Source organism: Pezoporus occidentalis, unplaced genomic scaffold (assembly GCF_034315485.1).
Source record: "Pezoporus occidentalis ecotype Australia unplaced genomic scaffold, CSIRO_AGI_Poc_V1 ctg27, whole genome shotgun sequence".
Taxonomy (NCBI): Eukaryota; Metazoa; Chordata; class Aves; order Psittaciformes; family Psittacidae; genus Pezoporus; species Pezoporus occidentalis.
Window position 1 is genome coordinate 9,225,245 of NW_026914611.1, and position 25,194 is coordinate 9,250,438.

The 25,194-nt window shown below is 38.5% G+C and overlaps 1 protein-coding gene across 6 annotated transcripts in view; it reads left to right on the forward strand.

The window, feature by feature from the left end:
* PCCA (propionyl-CoA carboxylase subunit alpha) overlaps positions 1 to 25,194 on the forward strand; it is a 277,319-nt gene that overhangs the window by 152,444 nt on the left and 99,681 nt on the right. For 5 of the 6 annotated variants that reach the window (XR_009965971.1, XM_062624685.1, XM_062624687.1 and 2 more), the window contains one exon: positions 12,590 to 12,692. The exons of the other annotated variant lie outside the window; for it this stretch is intronic. Coding sequence is in view for 4 of the 5 variants with exons in the window: in XM_062624685.1 (XP_062480669.1) it covers positions 12,590 to 12,692 (103 nt within the window). In the remaining variant the exon portion in view is untranslated. The remainder of the gene's footprint in view (positions 1 to 12,589; positions 12,693 to 25,194) is intronic. 6 annotated transcript variants of the gene reach the window in all.

The window sequence follows — 25,194 nt, forward strand, 5'->3', positions numbered from 1 at the left end:
TTCTCCGTGTAATTAGATGTGGTGCTTGGAGTTTGTTTTGGCTGTGGCTTCCCTTTAGCATATATCTTCAAAGCCCTTGCTGTGAGAAAGACTGGACAGGAAAGAACAGCTCAGGACCTGCTTCTTTTGAAACCAGGGATGTTTACCCATTGATTTAGAAAGGAGAAGATGACAAGTCTTTATCCTGTCTCTCTGCGGTGCTTAGTAAAATCTGGCTTGCTGCAGTTAGTAGTGCCATGATACAAATAATTCGTCTGCTGGATGCCAGATACGAAAAGCACTTCAAAAATCTGGGGTATTTTTTAGATTTTATCCTTCCCAGGCTTTAAGCTTCTGTCTTTATCCTGGTGTTGTGGTACGTGTTTCTGAGGCTTCTCTCTCTGCCATGGGTGGTGATCTGATATATCTTGGTGACATGAGTGGTGTTCTTCAGGCCCTGCTTTCCATTTTTCTACCAAACGTGGAAGGGTTAGTGAGAGCTAATAGCATTTTGCTGTTTCACAGTTTGGAAAAAGTGGGATTGCCCTGGGAAATTGTTGTGTTCACAGCCTCTATAGGGTAGAGCACAACTCCCCAGAGACAAGGCTAGCTTGTCTCACACAGGAAGGCCAGAAGGGGCTGCAGTCATTTGTATTTTAGAGAAATACGTTGGATATGGGCAAGGAGACTTTGGGCTTAGAAAGAACTAACCACTCTATGATTCTGTGATTGACTTCCTCAGCAGGAGTGGGAGAGTTCAAAGGAGGGGTTGGACTTGAAGGGAAAATTGTGAGAACTATTTCCAAAGATCTTCCTAAGGTATCCTCTCTCAGCTGCCATACGCTACTTCTGAAGGTGTATTTTGTAAATACTTTGGCTCTTCCCTTGCTATTTATTTGTTTCTTCTCTGATATTTTTTTTAGTTTTCCATCTAAATTTTCAGGAGATACCAGTGGGCGTAGTTGCAGACACTGTATCAAAACCAATTAAGTAATGTGCATCGTGTCATGTTTGCATGACAGTTCTTCTACTTTACATTTGCTCTTCAAAATGTATCTGTGTTTTGTGTGTTAGGAAAAAAATATTCTTCATGTCCTTTTTGAACGTGCTTTTGACCACAGACGAGTTATCTGCTCATGGTTGTTTATAGAATAGGAACATTCACAGAATGATAGTTTTATGTATAAGCTTACTAAGAACAACAGTACCATCTTTTCAAACATATGTGTTATCATATTCATTAAATAATACTTGGAAGTATAAGAAATCATGTTTAAAGAAAATGTTTTATATCTCATATAAAAAAGTACTATATATGGCATGTTACTCAAACCGTTCTGTGATTCTATATTATATATGGGTTGTTATTTTTATATATATAGTGTGTATGTGTGAAAAATGTTTTGTATTTAGGAAATTTATTTCTTTGTGAATTACTGAGCTAAGTGTCTTGATGAAAGGCAAGGAAGTTAAGTACATTGTAGAAGTGTGACTACACTTCTTTTATTGTTCTTATACCTCAATTGTCTATCTACCATTGATTACTGAGTATTGGAATAGATGGCCACCCAGTATGGCCATTTTTATGTTGCCGTGCTACATTGATCATGATTCTCCCTAAAAAAGCAGAAGGAAATCCAAGTAGAAGACCTACTTTGTGTTAAACTTTGTGTTACTGCTGCTCCTCGGGTCCAGTCCGCCTACACGGCCTGGCTTCTCTACTTCAACTTTAGTCAGCAGAAAGCTTAGTGGGCACAAGTCTCTTTTATTAATACTGAGCATGAGGCACTTAGCTGTTACAATTTTCTTTTGTTCACAATCAACCCTACTTTAATAATTTATTCTGAGATTCTTTCATTCACATCTGATGTGTGTAACTTTAGCTAAGTAGGAAACCTGCACACATTTTTTTTTTTCTTAACTGTCTTTCTTCTCTTTACTTGTGAGACCATAATAGAAACAATAGCAACTGTCCTATTAAAAGGATGAAAATATATGGAGGGCAATAGAGATTTATCTTCTTTTCAATACATATGACAATTTGAACCTGGGTTTCTGTGACCCAGATTCATAGTTCCCAAGTAACGTCATAAATACAGGTAAGCATCACCCAAAGGTAGTTCAGCCCATCTAAGGTCTAACTCATTGTGGAGAGGTACCTTTCTCTTTCCATTAGTCATAAAGAGTAAAGATGATTAATATCAGGTGGTGAAAGCTCAGTTGTGTGAACTCTGGGTGTAAGCTGAAAGTGCAGTAGAAGATCTATTGAAGGTAATGCGAGGCACTGGGGCTCTGTTATGTGCTATAATTGTCTAGACATGAGAAATTAGTACTTATTGAAGATACACTTATTGAAGATATGTTATCTAATATAATTTTTAATGAACTCTTGGGGTGTTCTCATCTGCTATTTTTTTTTTTCCTCTGCAGCTTAACAGAATTAGTGGTATTAATTTGTTCCATAGGAATCTAGTGCAGAAGAAATAGAGAACAAAGCTTTAGAATCTATGAAACATGCAACATTTTTTGCATGTTAGGGAGAGCAAGTAGCTATCACATTGCCTGTCAGAAGCTGTCCTGAGTACCTCTATCCAAACACTCTAACCACATTTGTCTGTCGTTTGGTAGATAACCTCACTGGTATTTCTGCTGTCACCCAGCACTAGTTCTTGTGTATGCGGTAAAGAAGCATCTTTTTGAAAAGCTAGCCACTGTCTGGAAAAATATATTGTTGCAAATTAATCACTGTTATTTGGCCATCTTCTGTTTCTCACACTATGGCATATAAGATGGCTAGTAAGGGAAAATCTGACCATCCTTTTCTGAGACTGTGTCTCATCCTGAATACGCCTTCTGTGTATTTCCTGAATTAAGTGTCAATTAGAGGAGAAATCACAGCAGAAGAAGAAGGATCGGTACAGCTGTATTACAGAACTGATCTCATTGGCATGAGATGGTTAAGCTCTTGGATGTACTCTTTTGTTTGGCTGCAGCAAGTTTGCAGGAGGTGGTAAGCTCTGCATGATGGGTGAGTTCTTACAATACCCTGGAACCCTACTTAAATCTGATGCAAGCATTGTATTTTCCAAGATCCACAAAAAATTAAATATAATTCTGTTTTAAATAATGACCTTTGGGATACAGGTTTTAGAGAGACCAAGTCGAATCATTGATACTACAAAGCCTGGCAAAAATTCCATACTTCTGGCAATATGATCTGGTTAGTTCTAAGGGGACTGACAGATTAAAAAGGGTGTTGTAGTAAGGCTTAGGTGAAAGACCTAAATAAAACTATTAAGCACAGGAAAGACAGCATTCAATGCTTTAATTGTTAACCTCAAAAAGATACTTGGAGGTGGTGTTCTATTAGAAGAAGGCATTTTCAGTTTGGCTCTAAGACAGTTTGTTGTATTGTAATTTTGGGGTTTTGGGGTATCTTTTTGGTTAGCTTAATGTAATTTATAATTTTCGTTAGTTCACACATTGTGTTCCCTATGGGCCTCGAGGAAGGCTGATGTTCTTGCTCATAGTGCTTTTGCCAAATTTCCTTAGAGGTGACCTTACTCTGATGTCTTTCCTTTTCCCTCTACTGAAGTAATTGTCTCTTACTCTTGATCTGATGCTTCCCTTAGTAAATTGAGCAGGTGCTGACAGGTTTCACTGTCTTACAGCAGTTCTTTAAAGAAGAAAGTTTGTATTTCAGTCAGATGCTACTGCCCTTAATGGTGGATATGTCAGTTTATGGGTGCAGATGTAAATCTCTGAATAAAAAAGAAATAGCTTAATATGTTTCAGGGGGATTAACCTTGAAAATTACTGTTAGCTGAAGAAACAGTGATGCATTCAAGAAGATACTATCATATAACAGGATGGAGGCAGCACTGGATTTCAAGCCAAGATTATCCTTTTTCCCCCCAAATTAAAGTTTGAAATTTTGTTCTAATATGTGTGCGTTCTCCTGCAAATGATGGAATGATTTTTCAGATGTGCTGCGTCGTGCAGTATTCTCGTTGCTTTCAACTGAAAGGAGCTGGCAGGTGCTAAGCACTTCTTAACTCTCTTTTTTTATTGTGGCAACTAAATAAGGGGGTTTGAGCCTGAATTTAACTATCATGTTTTGTTTACCTTTTAATCTCTGGCCCAATATCTGAATGAGTTTGTGGGTTTGAGGGAGTGGAATTGCAGAAATTGTCACTAAGATCAAAATCTCTATGTGAATAAAGAATTCTTCAATATGTAATCTAGCTGTCATGACAAGTGGATTTCTATTTCGTGATGAGGAGCTGATACTCTCACTATATGTGTTTGACTTTTGATTAGTTCTAATCCAGTCCTGTGAACTGAATGCCCATCTGTGGCTGGTGTGTGCTGCGTGCAGTTCTGGAGTCAGGCTTCTGTCTGTCTAGCATCAGACAGGAATCTGGTTCCTGTGTCCTGAGACTGTTCTGCAATGTGATCCAAAGCAGCATAAGTGCAGATGATTGGAATGGTTTGCTTTGAGAACTACTTGCAATCTTTACTAAAACACATGTTCTCACACCCTCAATGTTGTCTTGATTACTTCTGAGATATCATACGCTCCAAAACTTCTACTGAAAAATTGTGTGAATAACAAAATCTTAAATTCTGACAAAAGAGAAGATGGATTAAATGTGTTTTGAATTCAGTTTACAGTGCTTAGTGACAATTTAGTTGGAGATTAATAGGCTATGAGTCATGCAGATTTCACTACTGGGATGAGTACAGCATTGAGTTTGGGTGTTTCAAAAAATAATTGAGGATGGAGAGTAGTCTTATGTGTAGATATAAAACTGAACGACTGTTACCCTATCAAACTTATCAGTAGGTAATTTTTCATCATTTCAGCTCCATTTTCATATTAGCAGTTTAGAGATTGTTTGCTGCCTATTTTTAACACACAAAGGTAACCTGTAATTTTCTAAACTAAATAGAAAGAAAAAAATAGCACATTATTACTGGGCACAATCATTGTTTGCATGGAGGTGCAGGAAGCAGGCTGCCCCGCAAGCAGCTACAGCCCAATGCCATCATGTTGTATGGAAGAATATAACTGCTGCTGGATGATGCTAACAAGAGCTGAAGTCCTCCCTGCTGTATCACAGTGATTTATTCTGAAGCTCTGAACATTAAAAGAAAGTGAGATAATTATTGTAAGACTATTCACAACTATCTGCAGAATAAGAGAATTAATGAGTTTCCTTGTTCAAGGAAGTACAGGAAAATCTGCACAGGGAAAGGAGTTTGTAATTTTCCTTTTGTGGAGTGTATTATAATTTTTTCCTACTTTTCGAAGTGAACTGCTATTAAAAATTAAGGATATTAGAGAGAAACAAAGTTGTGAAGCTACTTCAATGGAGGAGAGCTAGCCCAATTTTTTTTTCTTGACAATGAACAGATTTTCAGATGTTTCTGTCTTTAACAATTATCAGTATGCGCAGCTCAATATGGTTGGCTAATCTGGTTAAACACACCTCTTGCAAGTAGGTTTTCTTTGGTAAATAGTTTTTCTGATTTAGGAAAGATGGTTTGAAGGAACAGATCAGAACACAGACTTGTAAATTATATGTAAAACAAATGTATTTTTTCTCTGCTTTTGAACACGATTGGAATCTTCCTTGCTTCTCATCTTACAAATGCTTGCAATGAGAGAAGGAGCAACATCTCTTACAGCATTAATGTTTGTGATGTTTCCTTTTCCAAGAGAAACCAAGCTAAAGTAGACCCTGACATGTCATAGGAGAGGAAATGAGTTTCAGATATCGTGTTTTACATTTATTTATTTGTAGTTTTCAAGATATGCTGGCATCTGCTGACGGACTGCGCAGTCTGACTGTCCTCTGAAACTGAGAGATTGGGCAGTACTTGCAGCTCCCAGGATTGCTTTGTGTTTTGTCCAGTTTGTTAAATGCAAAGTGCATAGAAATTTCTTGGCATAGGACCAAATGCCAAAACTCTTTGTCCCGGAGGATGCGTCATCAGTCTGCAAAGCTGCATTCTCTGAGTCTTTGTGAGTCTGTTGTTCCTTCCTACCATAAGCAGTGTAGGATGGCGAGTCCCCTAATGCCTGCCTGGGCCCTGGCTCTTTCTTGAGATGGGAGGTAGATGTGAACCCTCACAGGCTGAGGGAGACCCACAACCCAGGTCTTTCATTCTCTGGATGTATGTGCTGCAAACATGAATTTGTTATATCAAGATGGGCAACAGCAGCAATCCTGCTTCCTTTGGCTGATAGACTTAAAGCTAAAGGCCATAAAGGATTTTTCAAGAGGCTTTGAATTGTTGATGTTTGCCTGCATGCCTGGAGCATACTTTGTTCTTCATGCTGTGGAGACAGCTTTGGCAGAGGAGCTCTTGCATCCTGCCAGGCTGCTGAGGAGGCTGGCTATAAAGCAGTTGGGTCACTCTCTTTGCAGGACTCAACCCCTTGCACACTTAGAGACCCTCAGAGTGGAAGAGGGTGAGCCAGGGTGCGCTCAGGTCATCTGCAGGGTTACTTAACAGTTAAATGAAGATGAAAGGGGTTTAGCCAGACGCTTAGCTATAGGTAGCTAAATTCACCCCAGATTTATAAGATTTAGCTTTAACTGTTTCTTTATTTAGCCTTGATCAGGGGTTCACTGATGAAGGCACTAGAGGTTTTCATTTGGCACTGGATTGCAGGCCACTATGTCAATGCAAATTGCCCAAAAGGCTTCTGTTAAAGGAAGCCTCCAGATGTATGCTGTTTTGCATAAAAGCACAGACCACTCCATAGCATCCTTTTAAAGCAGTGCTTTTTATTTTATAGTTCGCCTTCCATGTAATTTAATTTGTTCCTGTGGTCACTATTCAGGTAGAGTACATGGATATAAATATACATATTTGTTATTGATCTAAATGAAGTATGTAAGAAAATGTAATGTAAAACCATTTTGACATAACCATTGAGTAATTCTTTCAGCCTTTGTCTGATCAGCTGGCACACAGGCCAGAGTTTATTATTTTGTATGACATGCAGAGCTATAATTTACTCAATAATGGTATATTTTCATACTCATAGTGAACAGGGGCATATGTATGCATATGCACACATAAAGTAGAAAGAAGGAAACCCCATTTTTATGTAAAAGTACATGTTATATGTATAGATGGATCAATCTGAATATATGTAGAAAATGCGTGTGAATAGATGTAGAAAATACTTCCAATTGCTGAATAAAATATTCCCAGGTTCTTAGGTTCCTTTCACATAATTTTTAGTTCTTAAAATAATCTTGTGAAAGTGCTGCTTTTATCTTCTCTATGCAAAGATGAACTTTTATGTTGGAAAGTGTTGAAAGTACTCAGATAGTAAAGCTTAGATTTTTGTTTTGTTTGGCAGTACACTTCTGTTTAGAATTCTTTTAATCTAATCATTCCCTGCTTTTATATTCATCTGATAGTTGAAGGTTCTGTGAAGGATATTTCTTTGTATATGAACTTATTAAACCAATAATGCTTAAAAATGTGAGGTTTACTTCCCTTTTTCCTTTTTTTCTTTTTTACATCACAAGATAGGTTCTTGTTTGAGTTGTTAAATTTCTATTTGCCTTTCTTGAGTTTTTTGGGGGGAGGGCAGAGAAAATAAGAAACAATTTATATGGTAGATCTAAAGTTTCATTAAAATTGCTTATGCCCTGTCCCAGGCATTTTAAGTGGGCCATCTGTCTAAACATCTCTCCATTTTTTTCTGATCATTTCCTCAACTTATTCATGAGCCATGGGAGGGCTCCTTTGTAGTCTCCATGTAGCTGGTTCAGTCTACCCCCACTGAATACATCTATGTGCTTGCATAACATATCTTTTCACAGTGCTGGAAATTCTCTGAACTTGGTTCAGATGAATGGCCCACTTTCTGAAGGTCTTTTTTTCTCCCCCTGCAAAGATTTGTATGCAGAAACTGACCTTGGTGGCTACAGAATCCAGCACATTATTCTTGATCATTTTACAGGCCACCTGCTGTGAAAGTTATGATGAAGGATTTCTTAATGATTCTTTGACCATTAACATTGTTTTAAGTCAATATTTCACTTTTATATAACTGCTGAATAGGTAATTGCACAATTGAAAAACAGCTTTACCCAGTATCATATAATGTAGTTTTCAAACGGTTATAATCTTTCATAATGGGAGAATTTGTTACGATAGTTTGGGATTTCTCTGTGTTTACATAAAGTATTATGCAGCAAAAATACCAGAAGAGAATTTGTAAGGTTTTTCCCCTCAGTGTCAGAACTCATATTTTGAATTGGAAGTAAAAAAATCTATACTCAATTTCCTGACACTTTAGGAGCTGGTGACATTTATCATAGCTCATTACATCATCAACAGTAATTGGGAGAGGGGAGTTTATTTGCCACAAACTGCAGAAAATTGTAGTTATATTGAGTTCCTTCTACCTGATTGGTTGATGACAATCAAAATAGTCGGGCTGGGGCAGAGTTATTACTTGACGTGCTTTTGTGAATGTCTGCTTTCCTTCGTTGTTTGTTTTTGACTAGAATAGATAATAGTTTAACTAGTGTCTGTTTTCTGTGAGCGCAGTAAGTATGTGTCGATCTAAAATTTTTAGCAGTTGTCTGCTTTCCTCCCTGAAAACTTGTAAAGAAAGCAGGGGCTGTAATTGCTGCAATATTATCAAGTATCTCCTTCCCTCCCTCCCTCTCTGTCTCTCATGGCAGTTGGGGGTAAAAGGGACATAATACACTGTGCGGTGTATGAAATAAATTATGTGACCACGACATCATCTGTAGTTGAACAAACAGCATCAGAGGTTGAAAATAAATAACCAAGCAGACAAGCACTGCTGGTTTTTCTTCTCACACCACTTACATGTTTTTATAACTTCAACACTTTAAAGTAATGCCTTTGTGACTTAGAGCCAGGCCATCACCCTACTCTTCATCTGTGCCCTATTGCTCATGATACTTCCTTTTCAAAGTCAATATGGAGTAGAGAGGTTCAGAACTGCCCATTTCTGTATGGAAGGCATTAATAACATTCTTTTCCACCCACCTCCTGTCTTTGCGGCCATGGTGCTGCCTTTGCTTTCTCCTTCTTTTGTGTGTAATGCTCTTGGCAAAGGACGGCAGTGCACAGTTCTCTGTGGCCCCACTTCCCATTCACCTTACACTCATCTTGCTGCTAAAATTGTGTTTCTTCCTGCAGCCAGTGATTTTTATATGTAAATAAAGTAATTTTTTTTCATGTTACGTTGATTGCCAAAACTGTAAGAAGAAAGGGAGGGCATGTTACACCCCATGGAAAACATACTGTGTGGATTTAGATTAGTTACTGAGAGGAAGTTCTTTACTTGTAAGGGTGGTGAAACTCTGGCACAGGTTACTCAGAGAAGCTGTGGGTGCCTGTCTCTGGCAGTGTTCAAAGTCGGGTTGCATGGCTTTGAGCAGCCTGGTCTGGTGGAAGGAGTCTCTTCCCATGGCAGGGAACTGGGTGAGCTTTAAGGTCCCTTCCAACCCAAACCATTCTGAGATTCTGAATCTAAGGTTGGAGGGGACGTGCCATAAGATTTTGTCTTTTATGATGGCAAAAATGACACTATTTTTTCCTTCAGTATTTTTTTCCCCTGTAAATAGAATAAATCAGATTTCAGCCCAGTATGTAGAATTTTAGAAGTTTTTTGAAAATAACCAGAAGTTTGGGGAGTTTTCCATGAACAAGTGGAAAATACATTCGAAAATCCAGATGTTTTCCCTTTGGAGGACTTAGATCTGAGTTCTCAGCTAAGGAAGCATCCTTGGCCAAGAACAAAGAGATTATTTCCCATGCACTGGGGCTTCTCAGACAATAAAAAAAAAAACAAACCCCACCAAAAGATCCCTTTTTTAGGCTGATAGAAAATCCTGCATTTCTAAAGTAGTTCACAGACTTGAGCAGCTTCCCTTCCATATCCAAGAAACTTGGACTTAGATGCTCAATTCTGGGCTTTGTGATCCTTACCAATATGAACCACACACCCCCCTCCCCCCTCCCTGAATCCCATCAGGGTCGTATCTACTACAAGGTAATTTATTTGAAAGGAATTTGATTTAATGAAGAAAAAGTAGGATTCTCATGGTCTAGTGTAAATGTCTGTTTTAGCCAGTGTAACTGTAGGTTACAGTTGCAAAGCCACAAGCATTTGATTAGCAAAGGTGAAAAATGTCCTTGTGCAAATGGATCTAGCAGTTTCAGGAGGGAAGTACAACTTGCTACGTGCTTGGTATTAGATGGAGCTCTGGACCTTGCCCTCCTGGCCACCAGTGTTGCAGAGAGGGGAATTATGTGCCTGTGGGGCTGTTTGAAAGCCAGGCAAAGCAGTGATCATAATCATGCCTTTCAAGAGGTGTGCATCCTGTTTGGAGATACACTTGACAAAGCTCAGCAAGACAAGACCGAACAAAAATAATCCCTGCTGGAGAACAAGACTGTCTTTCCTTTGATGGCCAATGGCCAGATTCATGAGGTCACTTCCAGTCGAATGCAATATGAAGCAGGGCTGTGCCAGCAAGCTTATAAGGAATGTCATGCCACCAGTGAAGTGGATCTACTAAGCTGTGTTTGAGATGAGGTCTTACCTTGTACAAGAAATGCTGTAACTATGAAGTTGCTATAAACCACTAAATCCCATTGGCTATTACAGTGGAGTACCATAGAGAGTATAGCCAGGCTCTGCCAAACCCCTGCTACATTCCTCCTTCCTGGTGCTCTGATACCAGGAAGTGCAATGAAAACATCTCTCAGTTTGCTGCCTGCTACCTGTGCAGGAAATTCCTGTTCCTATTCTTCAGGAACTCTTGTGTCTGTCACATTTCCTATCAGCCAGTCTAAATGTTTTGGTGACATACAGGAATTTCAAGACAAGGTGCTGAGAAATGTCATTGCACCCAATAAGTAATAGATATTTCCTCAGATTTGTTGTTTTGACAGTTGTGGCTGTATATTAAATGTGACAGGTAACACTTAGCATCTTTACTGTGGGAGCTGGTTATTTTCAGTATCTGTTTACATGAATTCCATGGGTCGTGATACTTAGAGGTGTGCTAAAATGTTTGCTGGTGTAAGCCTTACTTGCCTTGGATCCAGAAGTAATAAATGATAAGCATGCATCTGTTTGTCTTTATTTATTAAATATATTTAGTGTTCCCATTTCTCCTTTTCAGGCATGTTGCAAGGCACAATTTTTAGACACTATCTGCCTAGTTAGGTACCCGTTAGGTACTTGCTTAGATTTCAGGTGCTTAAAAACTCAACCTTCTTAAAATGATTGTTGAAATACTTAGCAATTCAGTGTGTTATCTTTGGTTTAGGCAGGTAATTTTGCCTCCTGTGGCCTCTGGAGGAAAAGGCCTTCTCCCTGTTGATCTTGCAGGGAACCTGAGCACTTCCTATGGGGAGATGTGGTTCATTGGGCATCTGAATCCTCAGGAGGATGCATGTGACATAACACAGAAATACATGTTCCCAAGTTTTTAGGCTCTGAAGCTGCAGTAAAATGTAGTAAGCTCTATAATGTACTATAGATCAACATTATAGCAGAAATTACCCTTAGAAGAGGCCTAAAGGTGATGAATTTATGTCTGTTTCTTACAAAGAGTCTAAATGTGTGTGTCAGGGTGGAAGAAAAGCTATTCCAAAATAATGTGTCTTTGTTTTAGTGGGGTTTAAACTCCACATTCATACCTTCTCTTTAGGCTACATGGTGCCTGTGGATGCTAATATCCGGCATCCACTCATCAGAAAAATTGTAGGATACCTTCAAACACCAGTTGTTACAACAAAGTGGAAGAGACTTGAAAAGTTAGGCTGAGGAAACTGAAACTGAGTATACATTTAAGTAAAATAGCTGCAAATTTCTTGTTTCATTCTGAACTTCCAAGAATGGAGACTCAGGTCTCATTCGTTTGCTGTCAGGTGTGCTTCTTTAAGCTGAAGTTTAAAAGATTTGGGTTTCTTCTGTAACTGGATAACTGGTGCAGCCACGGAATGCTGCCGGAATAGGCATAATCCTGCATGTGGGCTGTGACGATATATCATTATTTTTTTCAGTTTGCCTGAGCAGCTCTGTGGATGAAATACTCTAAAGTGTATATTAATTATAAAATTACTTGCATTACTGTTTGGCTGAATCTTTTGTCTGTAATTGGGCTTTAATTAAGGTTTACTGAGAATCAGATGAAAGAAATAGTGATTATATTTTGCCCTTAAAAAGGCTGCTCCAGCTATCACTGTTGCTATTCTGCCAACCCACTTTCTCATCTGCTTTTCATCTGTTTGAGCTAATTCTGCAGCAAGCGCTGGCTGTATTCAAGAGCCTCCTATAACTTTATCAGTGTACCCAGTGTGTCAAGGCAAATCTAGAAAGAAAGCAGAGTGTATTTTCTCCTTATATGCCATTTGACAGAAAAATGTATTTAGGATTTTTTTTTCAAGTATGCTCTCCAACTGTGTCTATAGATTAATGATATTTTATATCCTTCATGACCATCCTGTGAGGCAGGCGCTTCTGGTTAAAATGGGAGAAGCATGAAATCTCTGTTAAAAATTCTTCTTCTGTGTGTTTCTTTTTTAGAATTCCTATTGCCAAATCAAAGAGAAGTAGCTGGGAGCTTTCTGTGCGTCTAGGAGATGGAATTTACCCAGCTGCAGTTTCAAAGGATGGCTCATCATTTTCTGTAAGTTCTGCCCATTTTCTAAGCAATTCAATGTATTGAGTCAATATGCATTATTCTTGACACCTACTAAAATTCTCTGTCTGTTCAGTGACTATAGATGTTTATTATGTCTTTAGCAGGCATTGCTGTGAATTACAAAACAAGACTTTGTTAATTAAATAGTGCTAGTGTGCAAAGATTTTCCTCTGCTCATGCTTGTGGATAATTTTTTCATCTACTTGTTTATTAAATTAGTTTTCTAATTAATGACCCTGTTTAGTGTCTTGTATAGAAGTATGGTCTTATGCTCTTAGCTACACGGATGAGAGCAAGAAAATCAGTGCAATGTCAACAAAAGTTAGATTAGCTTAAGTTAGTGATTAGAAAAAAAACAAACAAAGAACCAAGCATGTTGGATGCATAATTGTACTGGGATGGAATTATTCAGTGCTTCGGTAAAACCATATGTGGTCATGGTGAAATGCCAGGGTTTCAAGATGTGCCTAGGTCACTTTGGTTGAATGTGTATAAACAGTTGTTTTTACAAATATTCTAATTACTTAAGTGCTTAACCTTTTCCATGTGAAAGGCAGAAAGGCAGACCATTGCAGTAGAACACTAATGCTGTGTTAAGTAATTCAGCTGTTCAGCAGGATAAAGCCAAGACACAAGCTGGTTGGACTGGAGAATTGAGAAGGTAGATTTATAGAGAGAACTACTTTTTAAGTCTGTTAATGGTCATTCCACAGTCAAATTGAGCTTCTTCTTTTTATTGTTTTATTTATTTATATGTTTAAATAGATGGTTGACTTGCACAGTTTCTGTTGACTCTTAGGCAAAGGTTTATGAAAGGGTCTAAAGAGGTCAGTTTTTCTTTGAATCACTGAAAAACAGGACTATGAGGAATCCCAGAAGTCCTCTAGTTTACCACTGCAGCTGTTTTCAGTGAAGATACTCAAGAAGAGTAGAAACTTCTGCAGCATCTGCTCCATGATATTTTTTACAGTCATGATGTTCACACCTATGTTGCATTCAGAATCCTGAGATTTCTTTGAAAATGGACATTTAAAATAATATCTCATATAGTGAAGACAGTATTGTCTCAGTGATTCACTTTTGCTCTACTGGAATGTCAAGGTAAGCTGTATGACTTTTAGTTGAAACTGGTCGTCTTTTTAAATTTTCACTGACATGAATTGAGGTAATGAAAACCTAGCACTTTTAAATTTTTTTATTTTTATTTTTATTGCCTAACTGGGGCAACAAGATGCTTAATCAACATCATTTCTAATATTACCTTTAACCCCATCACACTGTATTCTGCACACATTCACAATGAATGTGAGAGTATGAATAGAAAGTAGGGATGCTTTCTGTTCCATGTGGATCATAGGTGCACTGTAAAAAGGATATGGAGGAGATCAGTCATTGTGGTCAGCACATTTAAAAATTTTCTCTTGCAAGTGTACTACTTCAAATGTGAAAGGAAGTGGTCAGTTGTATTTCTTAAAGAATTGAAGGAGGTCATGAACAACTATTTTCTCAGTATCTAATTTATTGTGTTGTTGCTTCATGGTAGCGATACGTTACTCATGGACTGGTGCTTCAGGGATGAAGGCCATGTCTGCATGCAGTTTTTTACTGAATTAAACTTACGTAATGGCCCTAACAGGCATCCTGTGAACTTGGATACAACCCAGTGCTCAAGCCGCAAAACACTTCTGTCAGATTTCAGACCAGTTTGGAGTTGGACTAGCACTGGTTTGTGTGACAGGCATAGCTCTTTCCAGGAGCAGGCATTGCCTCCAGCCTTTCCACCTTTTTGTTGGAACATCACTACTAAGAGTGGTCAGCCTGTAGCTGCCTGCTGCAGTGGGAAGGACACAGAGTGGCTGATAGTGGCTGTGGGTGTTGCACATGCCCTTTCTGCTGTGAGCTCAGAGATCTAATTCCCATAGCTGGACCTCCCCAAACTAGGAGTTTCATTTAGCACAACTAATTACACAAGCATGTATATGTGCATACATGTTTTTTTGAGAGATTTACTTCAGTTTCATTATCTAGGCTCTAAGCATCCTTTTATGCTTCTTTGTCAGCTGTGAAGGTAACTGAACATACAATCACATACATGAGTCAGTCCTAGATGCCATGTGCAGCTGAGTTGTAAACTGCACTGTTTCTCCAGGAGGTACTGGCTCTGATAATGAAACGCTATTGCTGCTAGTTTGTCATTTTAATGTACAGAAAATCATTCTCACCTATACCACAGTCCAAATGTGCATCTTAGTTTAAATGGAACTGCTAAACAATTCTGATGGCTTGTATGAGCACTGCAGATAGTGTAAGTCCTGTTTAACAAGGCATATATGGAGTCCAATTTCTGGTCCTGTGGTTTGTTATTCAACAGTAATGAATGTGGAGGATCCTGCTAATGTCCTTGCATCCCTGTACTATGATGGTGTTATTACCAAAGGCAGCAGAAGTACCCCTGGAGAGCTGAGCACACTCAGTGTCATGGATGAAGGGGTGCATAAGCAATAGGGAGGAAGTAGGGGCATCGGGTACGGTACGTCTGCATGCCCTTAAAGTTGGTCCAGAGGGATTGGCGACAGCAGCTTTTGCATTCTGATTCTACCCTAACCATCGGAGAGAGATAATTCCTCATTTGCCTGCATCTGAAAAATTCCTTAGCTGATGAAAGAAGTCACAGACGGTGGATTTCACTGTAACCAGAGGTCTAACTCACTTAAACCTTAAGGTACAGTGTATTAAAATTGACTCCAGGGGTTGGGTTTGCAAAAAGCAGATACCTGGTTTTTGAATTCCAGGGTTGTTAACTTATTTTTTATTATTACTGAATAAGTAGCAGAGGACATGTTATTCTTTAGTAATAATTTTCATTTTGCTGGGGTTCTCCTATGACTGTGCTACAGACAAGAGAATATAATAAAAACAACACAATCAGAAATCTTCTCAATTATTATTCAAAGCTTTATAATGGAAAAAAAAATTGCCTTAAAACTTCAAAGAAGAAAAGCCATAGACTAGGATCAAGAAATCTTGTTTCTGATCAGGAGGTATAACATACCATCAGAAAAAAAAAATAGAAAGAAAAGAAAAGAAAAAGGGGAAATCCAAAGCTTTCTTTATGAACTTTGCTGTCAGAAACACAAGCCTCACTTTTTGAACTCCTGCGTTTGGTTTTTGCTCTTAAGTTGGTGTGACATGGGCTCCTGACTTTGTGGGTTGTGTCCCCTTGTGGCTTATGACAAAGATAGCTAAATCTGTGGTGCAGTTAGATAGCCCAGTGGGAGGGCCACCTTCACATTCCCCTTCAGAAGTTTACTCCAGCTGCAAACTGTGCATTGCAGCAGCAGTGTTCGCATCCTGATTTACTTTGTTTACCACTGGGACTCCTCCAACAGTGACTCCTTTCTTTTTTTCCGTAACTCTTTCACTCTTGCCAGCCGAAACCTCCCCACCTCACAGTATGCAGTGCTCTGCTCTCTGTGCAGGGAGTGTGAGCAGCAGGCTGCTCCGTGGTTCCTGCTGTTTGCAAGCAGATCATTCGTCAGCATCTCGATCTATGGGTCATCTGTGGTTTTCTTCGTTTATCATGAGAATCTTAATGAATTGTGCAGTGTTAACTGCTCTTTGCTGCTCTTTATTATTCAGGATTTTTGAGTTTTGTAACCATCTGGTTTTAACCATTTTATTTGTAACAGAGGTCCTCGATGCAAGCTGGCTTTGAGCCATTTTGGAGGCCTTGCTTCCCCAAACTGAGGAATTAAAAACGTAAATGCAAACAAAAACAGTACAAACAAAAACTTGTTTCCAATAGAGGCTGAAAACTTTTTGTGAATTCTAGTTTGATTTTTTTTTTCTTTTAAAATAGAAGTAGCTCTGTCATCATTCTGAGGCAAGCTACATATATGCTAATGCTTCATTTTGCATAAAATCAGTATACTGGAATTTTCCTCATCAGACAGTTGTTTCTGGTGATACAACAAACACTTTTGCAATTTAAAAACTCTGATGACCTGACTGGAGAATTAAAATCTAGCAACTTTGTTGAGATCTGCTTGCTTGTGTAACGAGAACTAGCCAAATAAGTTCATGTGAATGTCACATACTCTTGTTTCTTTGTTCTTTGTCCTATATATGAATTATTAGAAGAATCTTTAAGCTGCTTGTTCTGTATATCCATTTAGTTCTTTGGAGGACAGATAATCAGATTCTGGGCTTTGATTAGTATTCTTGTGATGAAAAATTTTCCTTTCATCAATGGAGATCTAGCAATCAAGATTATGGCTAAAACAGAATTTGAAGGAAGAATAGTTTACATAAGGCTAATGTAGAAGAGCAACAAACGGCTCAGAAGCATCCCATCACCAAACTGGAATCTTTTGTTTAGTTCAGTTTCAGACAGGAATCTTCATCCTACCGTTTTTGATTGCTAATCTGGCTATGAAGTTTGTTTGTTTTATGATTTCGTTGATAAAAAGACTTGATCTGGTTTTGCTGGTGAAAGTTGGAGTCTCTTTTTTCTTTATAAAGCTTGAGTGTTGTCCAGAGTACCGAAGAGTGGCAAGACAAAAGCAAATGGGAGCCTACATATATTGAGTAAATCTGGTAGCTGTGTGGTTTCTCTGCACTGTACTAAGTCGACTCTTCAAAGCCAGATGTCAACCACCAGTGAGGCGTGGGATCTGAGTATGGTGGCTTTGTTGCCTCTTTGCAGACTTTGGTGACTAAGGAGCTGCTCACAGCCAGAGTGGAGTCCCTTTGCTAATGGTATGCTGGGTGGGAGCTGCCCTCCCCATTGTGAGCAGCTCCTTAGTCACCAGTGTGTATCAGACTTCAGTGTCATGGGCAGCCATGAGCCCCCCTTCTCCAATGTGGATGGATTTCATGTAGGTAATATGCTTAAAATGTAGAATGAAAATAATAGCAAAGAAGGTAAGTGGCCTAAGAAAGGGGTAACATAAATACATTGGAGCAGGTATCCAGTAGTAAAGTTCAATTAATTGGATCTACCACTGTATAATTTTCATTCAAGAAAAGAATGAAAGATAAGTAATGAACATGACTGTGGTGCAATCCTTTCACTGATCTAATCCATCCTCCCTACTTCCTTCAGTGTTCTTCAATTTTATTTTTCTGCTATGAGTGTGACTTGAATTAGACAACTAAAGAACAGTTTGTATTATTATCTTTGTGGTGGAGGAGGTGGTAGAAAAAGGGATGGGTCATCTTCTGTTCTGTCTACACCTCTGCTTTCACAAAAGCAGAATGAATGAATTGAAAGGCTCAAATTATGGGTACCAGCAGTAAGTAGTTACACTTCAGAAGGTACAGTCATGTTTCTTTTTGCTTGAAGTTTGTCGCTGTATGCATAGATTGAGGACCTAATTTTAGTTCAACAAGGAATTTGCTGCTGTATTTTATGCAGTAAACTGCATTCTTGAAAACTTTTTTGGCATAATCAGTTTTCCCATTCGTTGCTATTGTATAGGGATCTTCTGTCTTGAGAATTCTTTATTGCTGATTTGTGTGATTTCTCTGCAAGTAATTGTTATTCTCCTTTTTCATGTTTGAAAACAGCCCTTTCTGTACGGGTTCTTCATCTCTGTGTAGATGCATACCTTCCCACACCACTTAGAATCATCCTTTCATCTGTTTAGTTGACAAAGAATTTCCAGATGTTTTTACTTATAAAGTAGCTTCTTATCATTGAAGTTGTGGTGAATGAAAGTTGTTTGTTTTGGCTTTTCTTAAGTGTAAGGTGAAATAGTTCAGAAGTGACTTTGAGCAAATGGAAATTCGATACATTTCCAGAGGGACCTGTATAGGTCAAACACTCAATAAGAGGAGAAAAAGCTTAATTACTTTTTTAGATTGCTACTAGAATGGGCTACCATTTTCACAAAGTGTTGAGTCATCATGTCCTAAATTCAAATTTAAGAACAGATAAATATAGTACAAACATGAAATCTCTATGAAAATTTGTGAAGCTTGTTCAGCCCAATGAGAAAGGAACAGTTTTATGGATGGTTTTGAAAAATATTCTTCCGCCCATATTTTTCATGAGAATTAAAGAATTTATTAGATATCTATGTATGTGGAAAATTGGCCTATGTACTGCTTAATATTTGCAAAGGAAAACCTATTGTATAATACATAAATGAGAGCATAACAGTACAAATCTAATGCATTATTGTCATTGTTATCTGAATACATCCTTTATCATCAGCATGCAGTAGGTACATATTTATCTGTATGCTTTAATTTACTTAGTGAATTCATGTATATCTAGTTATGATTAATCTTTGACTTCAAATTAAAATGTAATAAACATTTAATTAGGAGAGCTCTGCTGTATTCATTTGCTGTAAATTTTATGACTAAGTTGATTTTAGAATTACGTTGTGAAATACTTTCTTTGTTTCATGAATTATCTTCAGGGGGAGGAAAAATGCTTAAGAAGAAGTATCACCCAAAAATCAAACTAGGTGCAGTTGTGAGCTATGCAAAGTATAAGGTGTAAAAGCAATAGCGTAATGAAAAATCAGAGCAATGATACAGAAAGCTGCTGTAAGCAAACGTAGTCCACATTTAATTCCTCATACACAAATGTGAAGAGAGTAGGATCATAATTCAGTGCATATTAAGTTCTGTCTCTCCAGTAGTACATAACATTAAATAACATTGCCCAACTCTATCAGTATAAAATTAATAATCTTGTTAGGAGAATGAATAAAATACCAGAATTATTATTAGTGGTATTTTACATTTCTGGTGTGCTTCAGGCAAATAATAATATATAACTAACTGGTCATACAAAAGAAATATGAGGGCTGTATTAATAGGGGTGAAAAGCAAATACCAGTAGGAATTAAAACAATAAGAGGGGTAGCCAGTAGAGTTACAAATTAACATATATCCCCAAGAGACATAAATGAAGATTTTCTGGTTAATATAGTTCTAAATATATATCGTTATACATTGGAATGTTATATATGCGATAGTTTTATGTATAGAATAAAATGCACTGTTATTCCAGTGTCACATATTAGTTTGATTGAAGGGAAAGTGCATGTGTAAAGGCACCACTGGAGAGGGGAGATAATCCTTACAGCTGTAAGCAGAAATTTTTTCCTGCCTTTTTCCAAGTGGTTTATATTTTACTTGTAGAGTAGCGCACAAATTCTCCATTTCAGTACATGTGCAGTTATGCAGACAAACCTCTTCATTACCAAGTTCTATAGGTTGTATGCCTACAAAGTCTATTGTTCTAGAGGTTGTGTACTTACTTTTACCCTTTTAATTCAGTTTCAAATCAAGAGCATTTTCTGATTGTAAGACTTAAGTGTTTTGTATAATGGCAATTGTATAATGAAGTATGCATAAAATAGCTCTGTGGCAAGAGAGAAATTGTTGATTTGCACCCTTGTAAAGCATTACCATTATCACTGGGCTATAGTGGTGCTCCTACTTGTTGGCTGACTCTGTGGCTTTACAGATCCTGCATTTCCTTCTCTACAGTGGCAGATCTACTGGAAGGGTTGAGGCTGCCCTGTCCTGTCTGGTGGTGTGGGGACAGCTTCTCCTGGGAGGCAATCACTGCACACTTGAATCCTTCAGTCTGAGGAGAGCACTGGTCCTCATGTTCTGACTCTGTGGGCAGGAGCTTTAATTGCTACATTTCTCTGGCTGCTAATGTGTTTTTTTTTAAATGAAAGTAGTCTTGGCCTCAGTATCTTGTTGTGAACTCTGTGTTTCTGGTATGCATTTCTGCTCTGCTGCATTGAGTCTGAGAATTTAAATGCTGGGACATATTAAATGTGATAGAGGTAAAACCTCTTAGGTAAATATTAAGTATACCCATATAATATTTCTATGTACTTGTATTAGGCGTGCTTGTGTACAAAGCAAAAAGAGAAGCGGAGTGTATTTGGATTGCATGTTTACATGCCAGTTTAGTAGTAAGTACATGTAGGTGCCTGGTACAATAGGTGTGTGTCTGCTTTGTAAAGAGAGATTGTTGGCTTGGGTTTGTATATCTTGGATTAGTTTATTCACACAGTACTCTACAAGCATATGGAGAAAGTATCTACAAAGGTGAGAACTAAAAGTTACATGGAAAGTAATTAATTAATTGTGTAGTTTTAAATATGCTTTCCCCTCTGTGTCAGTGTCATAGCTTGCTTATAGTAGTTTTTGGAGATCTGTAGTTCTGCTACAAAACTCACAGTAACATATGGTTTGGCACTGGTATGTAGCCTATAAGAAAAGTTTAAAAAGAAAATGCAATGAAAGGTCTTGAGATGCTAAATGTAAAATATTTTAAAAGCCAGTGTGATCAGTTTGGATAGTTATTTTCCCTGTGTTAGGGTCAGACTTCTCTTCATTGTTTTAAAGCATAGTTCTTAAAAGGCAGAAAAGGAGATAGGTTTTTACAATGTTTAATTCTAAATTAAGAACTTTACCCACACAGGTGGCTTCGTAGGATGAATTCCTGTGGTATGAAAATTGACATGATGTTCTGCCATGGGTCATGATCCAGTGATTCCAGGAATTCCAGTGAAAAATAAACTGAAATATAAATTAGTAATCTATAACAATACAGAGAAATAACATACCATTTTCTTTCTTCAGAAAGTCTTGTTTCTGGCATAACAACATGGAGTGTGTCCTGCCATCCTTCCAGTCCTTCTGTGGTCTTTTGGTTTAAGACTGACAACTCCTTGGGGCATAGATGTTTTCTTCAGTTCATTTGTATGCCATGCACGCTTCAGATCCTGCACCACAACATTAATAGTTTCTAAAAAGAATGCTTACGTGAGCATCACTTGGATGCTTTCCTTTACCATTGATTCTGCATCCAACAAAACTGGAAAGAAAAAGCCAAACCAACTCCTCCCTGCCCTCAAAACCCCCTCCAACTTCCCAACCCCCTGCCCAAATTTTGTAGAATGAATAGGTTAAAAAATGTTGTGAGCTCCTCCTGCTGGTTCGGGAGTAGCAAGAGGTACATTTAAAAGCATGCTAATGTAATGTTAAGAGCCTGGCTTGTTATCACAAAAGCCATAGTTAACTCTGCAGCCCCTGGATGGTGTTTCATCTTTAATTCTGTTGTCTGGGTAAATCTCAGCATGTTTAATATTCAGTATGATAGTCTAGTTTGGGATCTCTTGATGCTTTGGCACAGGGGGGAACTGTAAGGTCGTTGCCACTTTGAGTTGCTTTCTTAGCTCTAAATTTCTTCGCTGCTTTTTTTTCCCCTTTAATTTAATTTTTAAGTAAGGCAGACTATTAACATTACTTTAATGTAGCTTTTATGGCTTATGAAAAATCATGCTGCTGTAGTGGATAGATGTACGTCAGCTGTGACTAAATGTTTTGATGTAGTCTTCTCAAAAGATAGACTAGAAGAGCTTTCCTTTGAAATATGTGAAGCAGTTTTAGACACAGCTTCTCAGATGGATCTAATTAGTCTTTCATATGGACTGGATGTCCATTTGTTGCAGCTGAATTCTCATTTCATTCACCCGTAACTAGAAACACCTCGCTTCAAACGTGTTTCTTCAAAGAAAGAAGGGTTTAGGGTTCCATGTTTTACTGCTTTTTGATGTTGGTTTCCCTTTAACTGAGAAGACCTTATGTTTATACAACTGTTATTATTAAGAAAACATAGCTTTGTTCATGAGAGTTCATTTGGTATCAGTGTTGGCTATTGGTAGGAGTTGGAGATCTGTGCAATAGATCTTGCTATATGAGACTAGTGGGACAGCTGTATGTCTAGATATTAAGCTTGTTGTAACAAAGATTTGAATGCAGCCGGGGAACCTGGGTTATGGGAGAATGAAAATTAAGATTAGAGGTACAAACAAGTCTTATCAATGGATAGCAGTCCTATTTATTATTAATATACAGTAGTCACCAAAGAGACATTGTACTCTGTGCTGTTCCCCATTTAGGATGTGCTTACATGACACAGTTTAGGACAGTACAAAGGAACCAGTGTGACTAAACTTGTTTGGGCAGTGCTGCATTAATGAGGCTGTACTGCTCCTGGTTGAACTAACTTGTGAAGAGCTGGCATGCATACCTCCACGTGACGCTGCATTGTACCATCTTGTGACATCTCTGCAGCAAAGAATATTGTGAAAGCTGTAGTGGTAAATATGTGATTGATCAGTGTAAAATATTCAGTGAATGATACTTCAGTACTGCTAGGGTTGATTCTGAAGGAAAATGAGTGGAAGGCAAGGAAACAGATACTCCACCTGTGTTTATTCCCCACTGGCTGCTTTGCGGTCATGGCATCCTTTAGACTAAGAGGAACTGGTTTGCAGAAACAGGGTGATGGTGCTGGCTTTACACCTCTGCTTCTCAGCAGTGTAGCTGATCTGGTTTTGCCAATGTTGATTGCTATTCACCTCTTCTCTTCCCTGTCAAAGGAAGGACAGTCCAGCCCAATTGCCTCAGATGGGACATGTTGATAAAAAAGGAGAGAGTGATGTGGTCTGTGAGCAGTCTAGCACTAGCAGAACTGGCTGCTCTGTCTCTTGGGTCCTCATTACTTGTCCATGTTAGTAACTGCAGCAGACTTGCGTGTCTGTTAGGAAACTATTTTCTGCTCCTATCCTCACCCAGTCATTTCCTTCATTTGCCTCTTAGCATGTCATCTCTTTTAAGCCCTTTGCTTGTCCACAGGCGGCTTCATGTTCACGTTTGTCCTGCCAAAAAGCAGATCTGGGGCTGCATACAGGTTGGCCAGCTTGACTGCTGGGTGACAACCTAATTGTCCTTGTCTGCCCAAGAGCTGAATGGGGCCACTCATTTTGTTCTCTGTGCAGCTTCTCATTCTCATAAAACCTGAATGGATTTTAATGTTTTGTTAATACTGAACAGTCAGTGAGTTCAGAAGTCGAGTATGTGGTGGGGATTTAGAGGAGGGACTAGCAAATAGACAGTGCAGTTTGTTGTCTCTTTCTTTTTGTGATCGGTTAAGAAAGAGAGCAAGGCTGTTCTGAATGCAGGAGGAGGGAAATGATTTTAAATTATTAACAACGAATTACATCACAGTCTGTGGCTCATAAAGAGAATAAAAAAGGAATCTGATTCAAGTGGCCATAATCTACTGCTTATGGTTTATTTCATTTTCAAGAGGAAATCTACAGATCTCTAGGACGTACAATAAATTCAAGTCAACTGGAAACTGAGATAAACCTATAGCTCCATCATTCTAGAATTATTTCAGGTAATCTTATGTGCACCAGTCTTTATTTCAAAGGTGGTTCTTGCAGTTCCAAAATAATTTAGATTTTAGGAGTGCCAGAGGTAAGGTGTGCATTTTGCAATAGCTTTAACTATGACTGAATGCAGAATCCTTTTGCTGTTCAGTGTATTATATAGGCCAGCTCTGGGCATTTCTCATAATTTGTGAAGTGATGCAGACTGTTGTCTATAGACCTTTGTTCCATTTGTTACGGAAATGTGAAGAGAAGCAATGTATAAGGGTATGGTAGGAAGAGAAGGGTCAGTTTTGTGGTAAAGGGGGCTGTGTGTTGATGTCTGTCTTTGCCTCTGCCAAAGTCTTTCACAGATGATAGCCAAATCTTTGAAACCATACTTTCTAAATGCAGACAGTTCTGCATGGTTTTCATTCTCTGAGCCTCAAACTTTGCACTGGAATCAGTCATAGAAACACTGAATACTTACAGCTGCTGGGGAGATCACTGCTATCAGAATATTTAAAATTACTAAACCAAGTTCTCTGCACTCTAAGTTTTCATATGCATCATCTATTTAGTATGGTCTTTCTAAACTGTAATCTGTTGATGTCTTGCCTCTAATAGATGGTGTGGGAAGATGGGACTGTGCTGAAAATAAATGGATGTTTCTCTAATGTGGAAGAGTGAAAGCACTGTGTACTAAGGGAGACACAAAAAACATGACGTAAGATCGCAGAGTGGTTAAAGGGGCTAGAGGGGCAGGATCACCTCCTTCGACCTGCTGGTCACGCTTCTTTTGATTCACCCCAGGATACGGTTGGCTTCCTGGGCTGCAAGTGCACACTGAAGCCGGCTCATGTTCAGTTTCTCATCAACCAGCATCCCCAAGTCCTTCTCCACAGGGCTGCTCTGAATCTCTTCTCTGCCCAACCTGTAGCTGTGCCTGGGATTGCTCCGACCCAGGTGTAGGACCTTGCACTTGGCATGGTTAAACTTCATGAGGCTGGCATCGGCCCACCTCACAAGCGTGTCAAGGTCCCTCTGGGGGATCTTCCCTTCCCTTCATCGTATCAAGCAAACCATGTAACTTAGTGTCATCAGCAAATGAAAAATACTTCTGTCTGTGGACTATGACTTGAGTAGCATGCATTAAGCCTACCTGAACAATTTGGAGACTAGTTTCATTAATGAATATTGTTCAGTAATGTGTCCACAGCATTTCAATCTGTTCATAATATGTATACAAAGGAGATGAAGCCAGGTAGTGCTTCATATCTCAAATT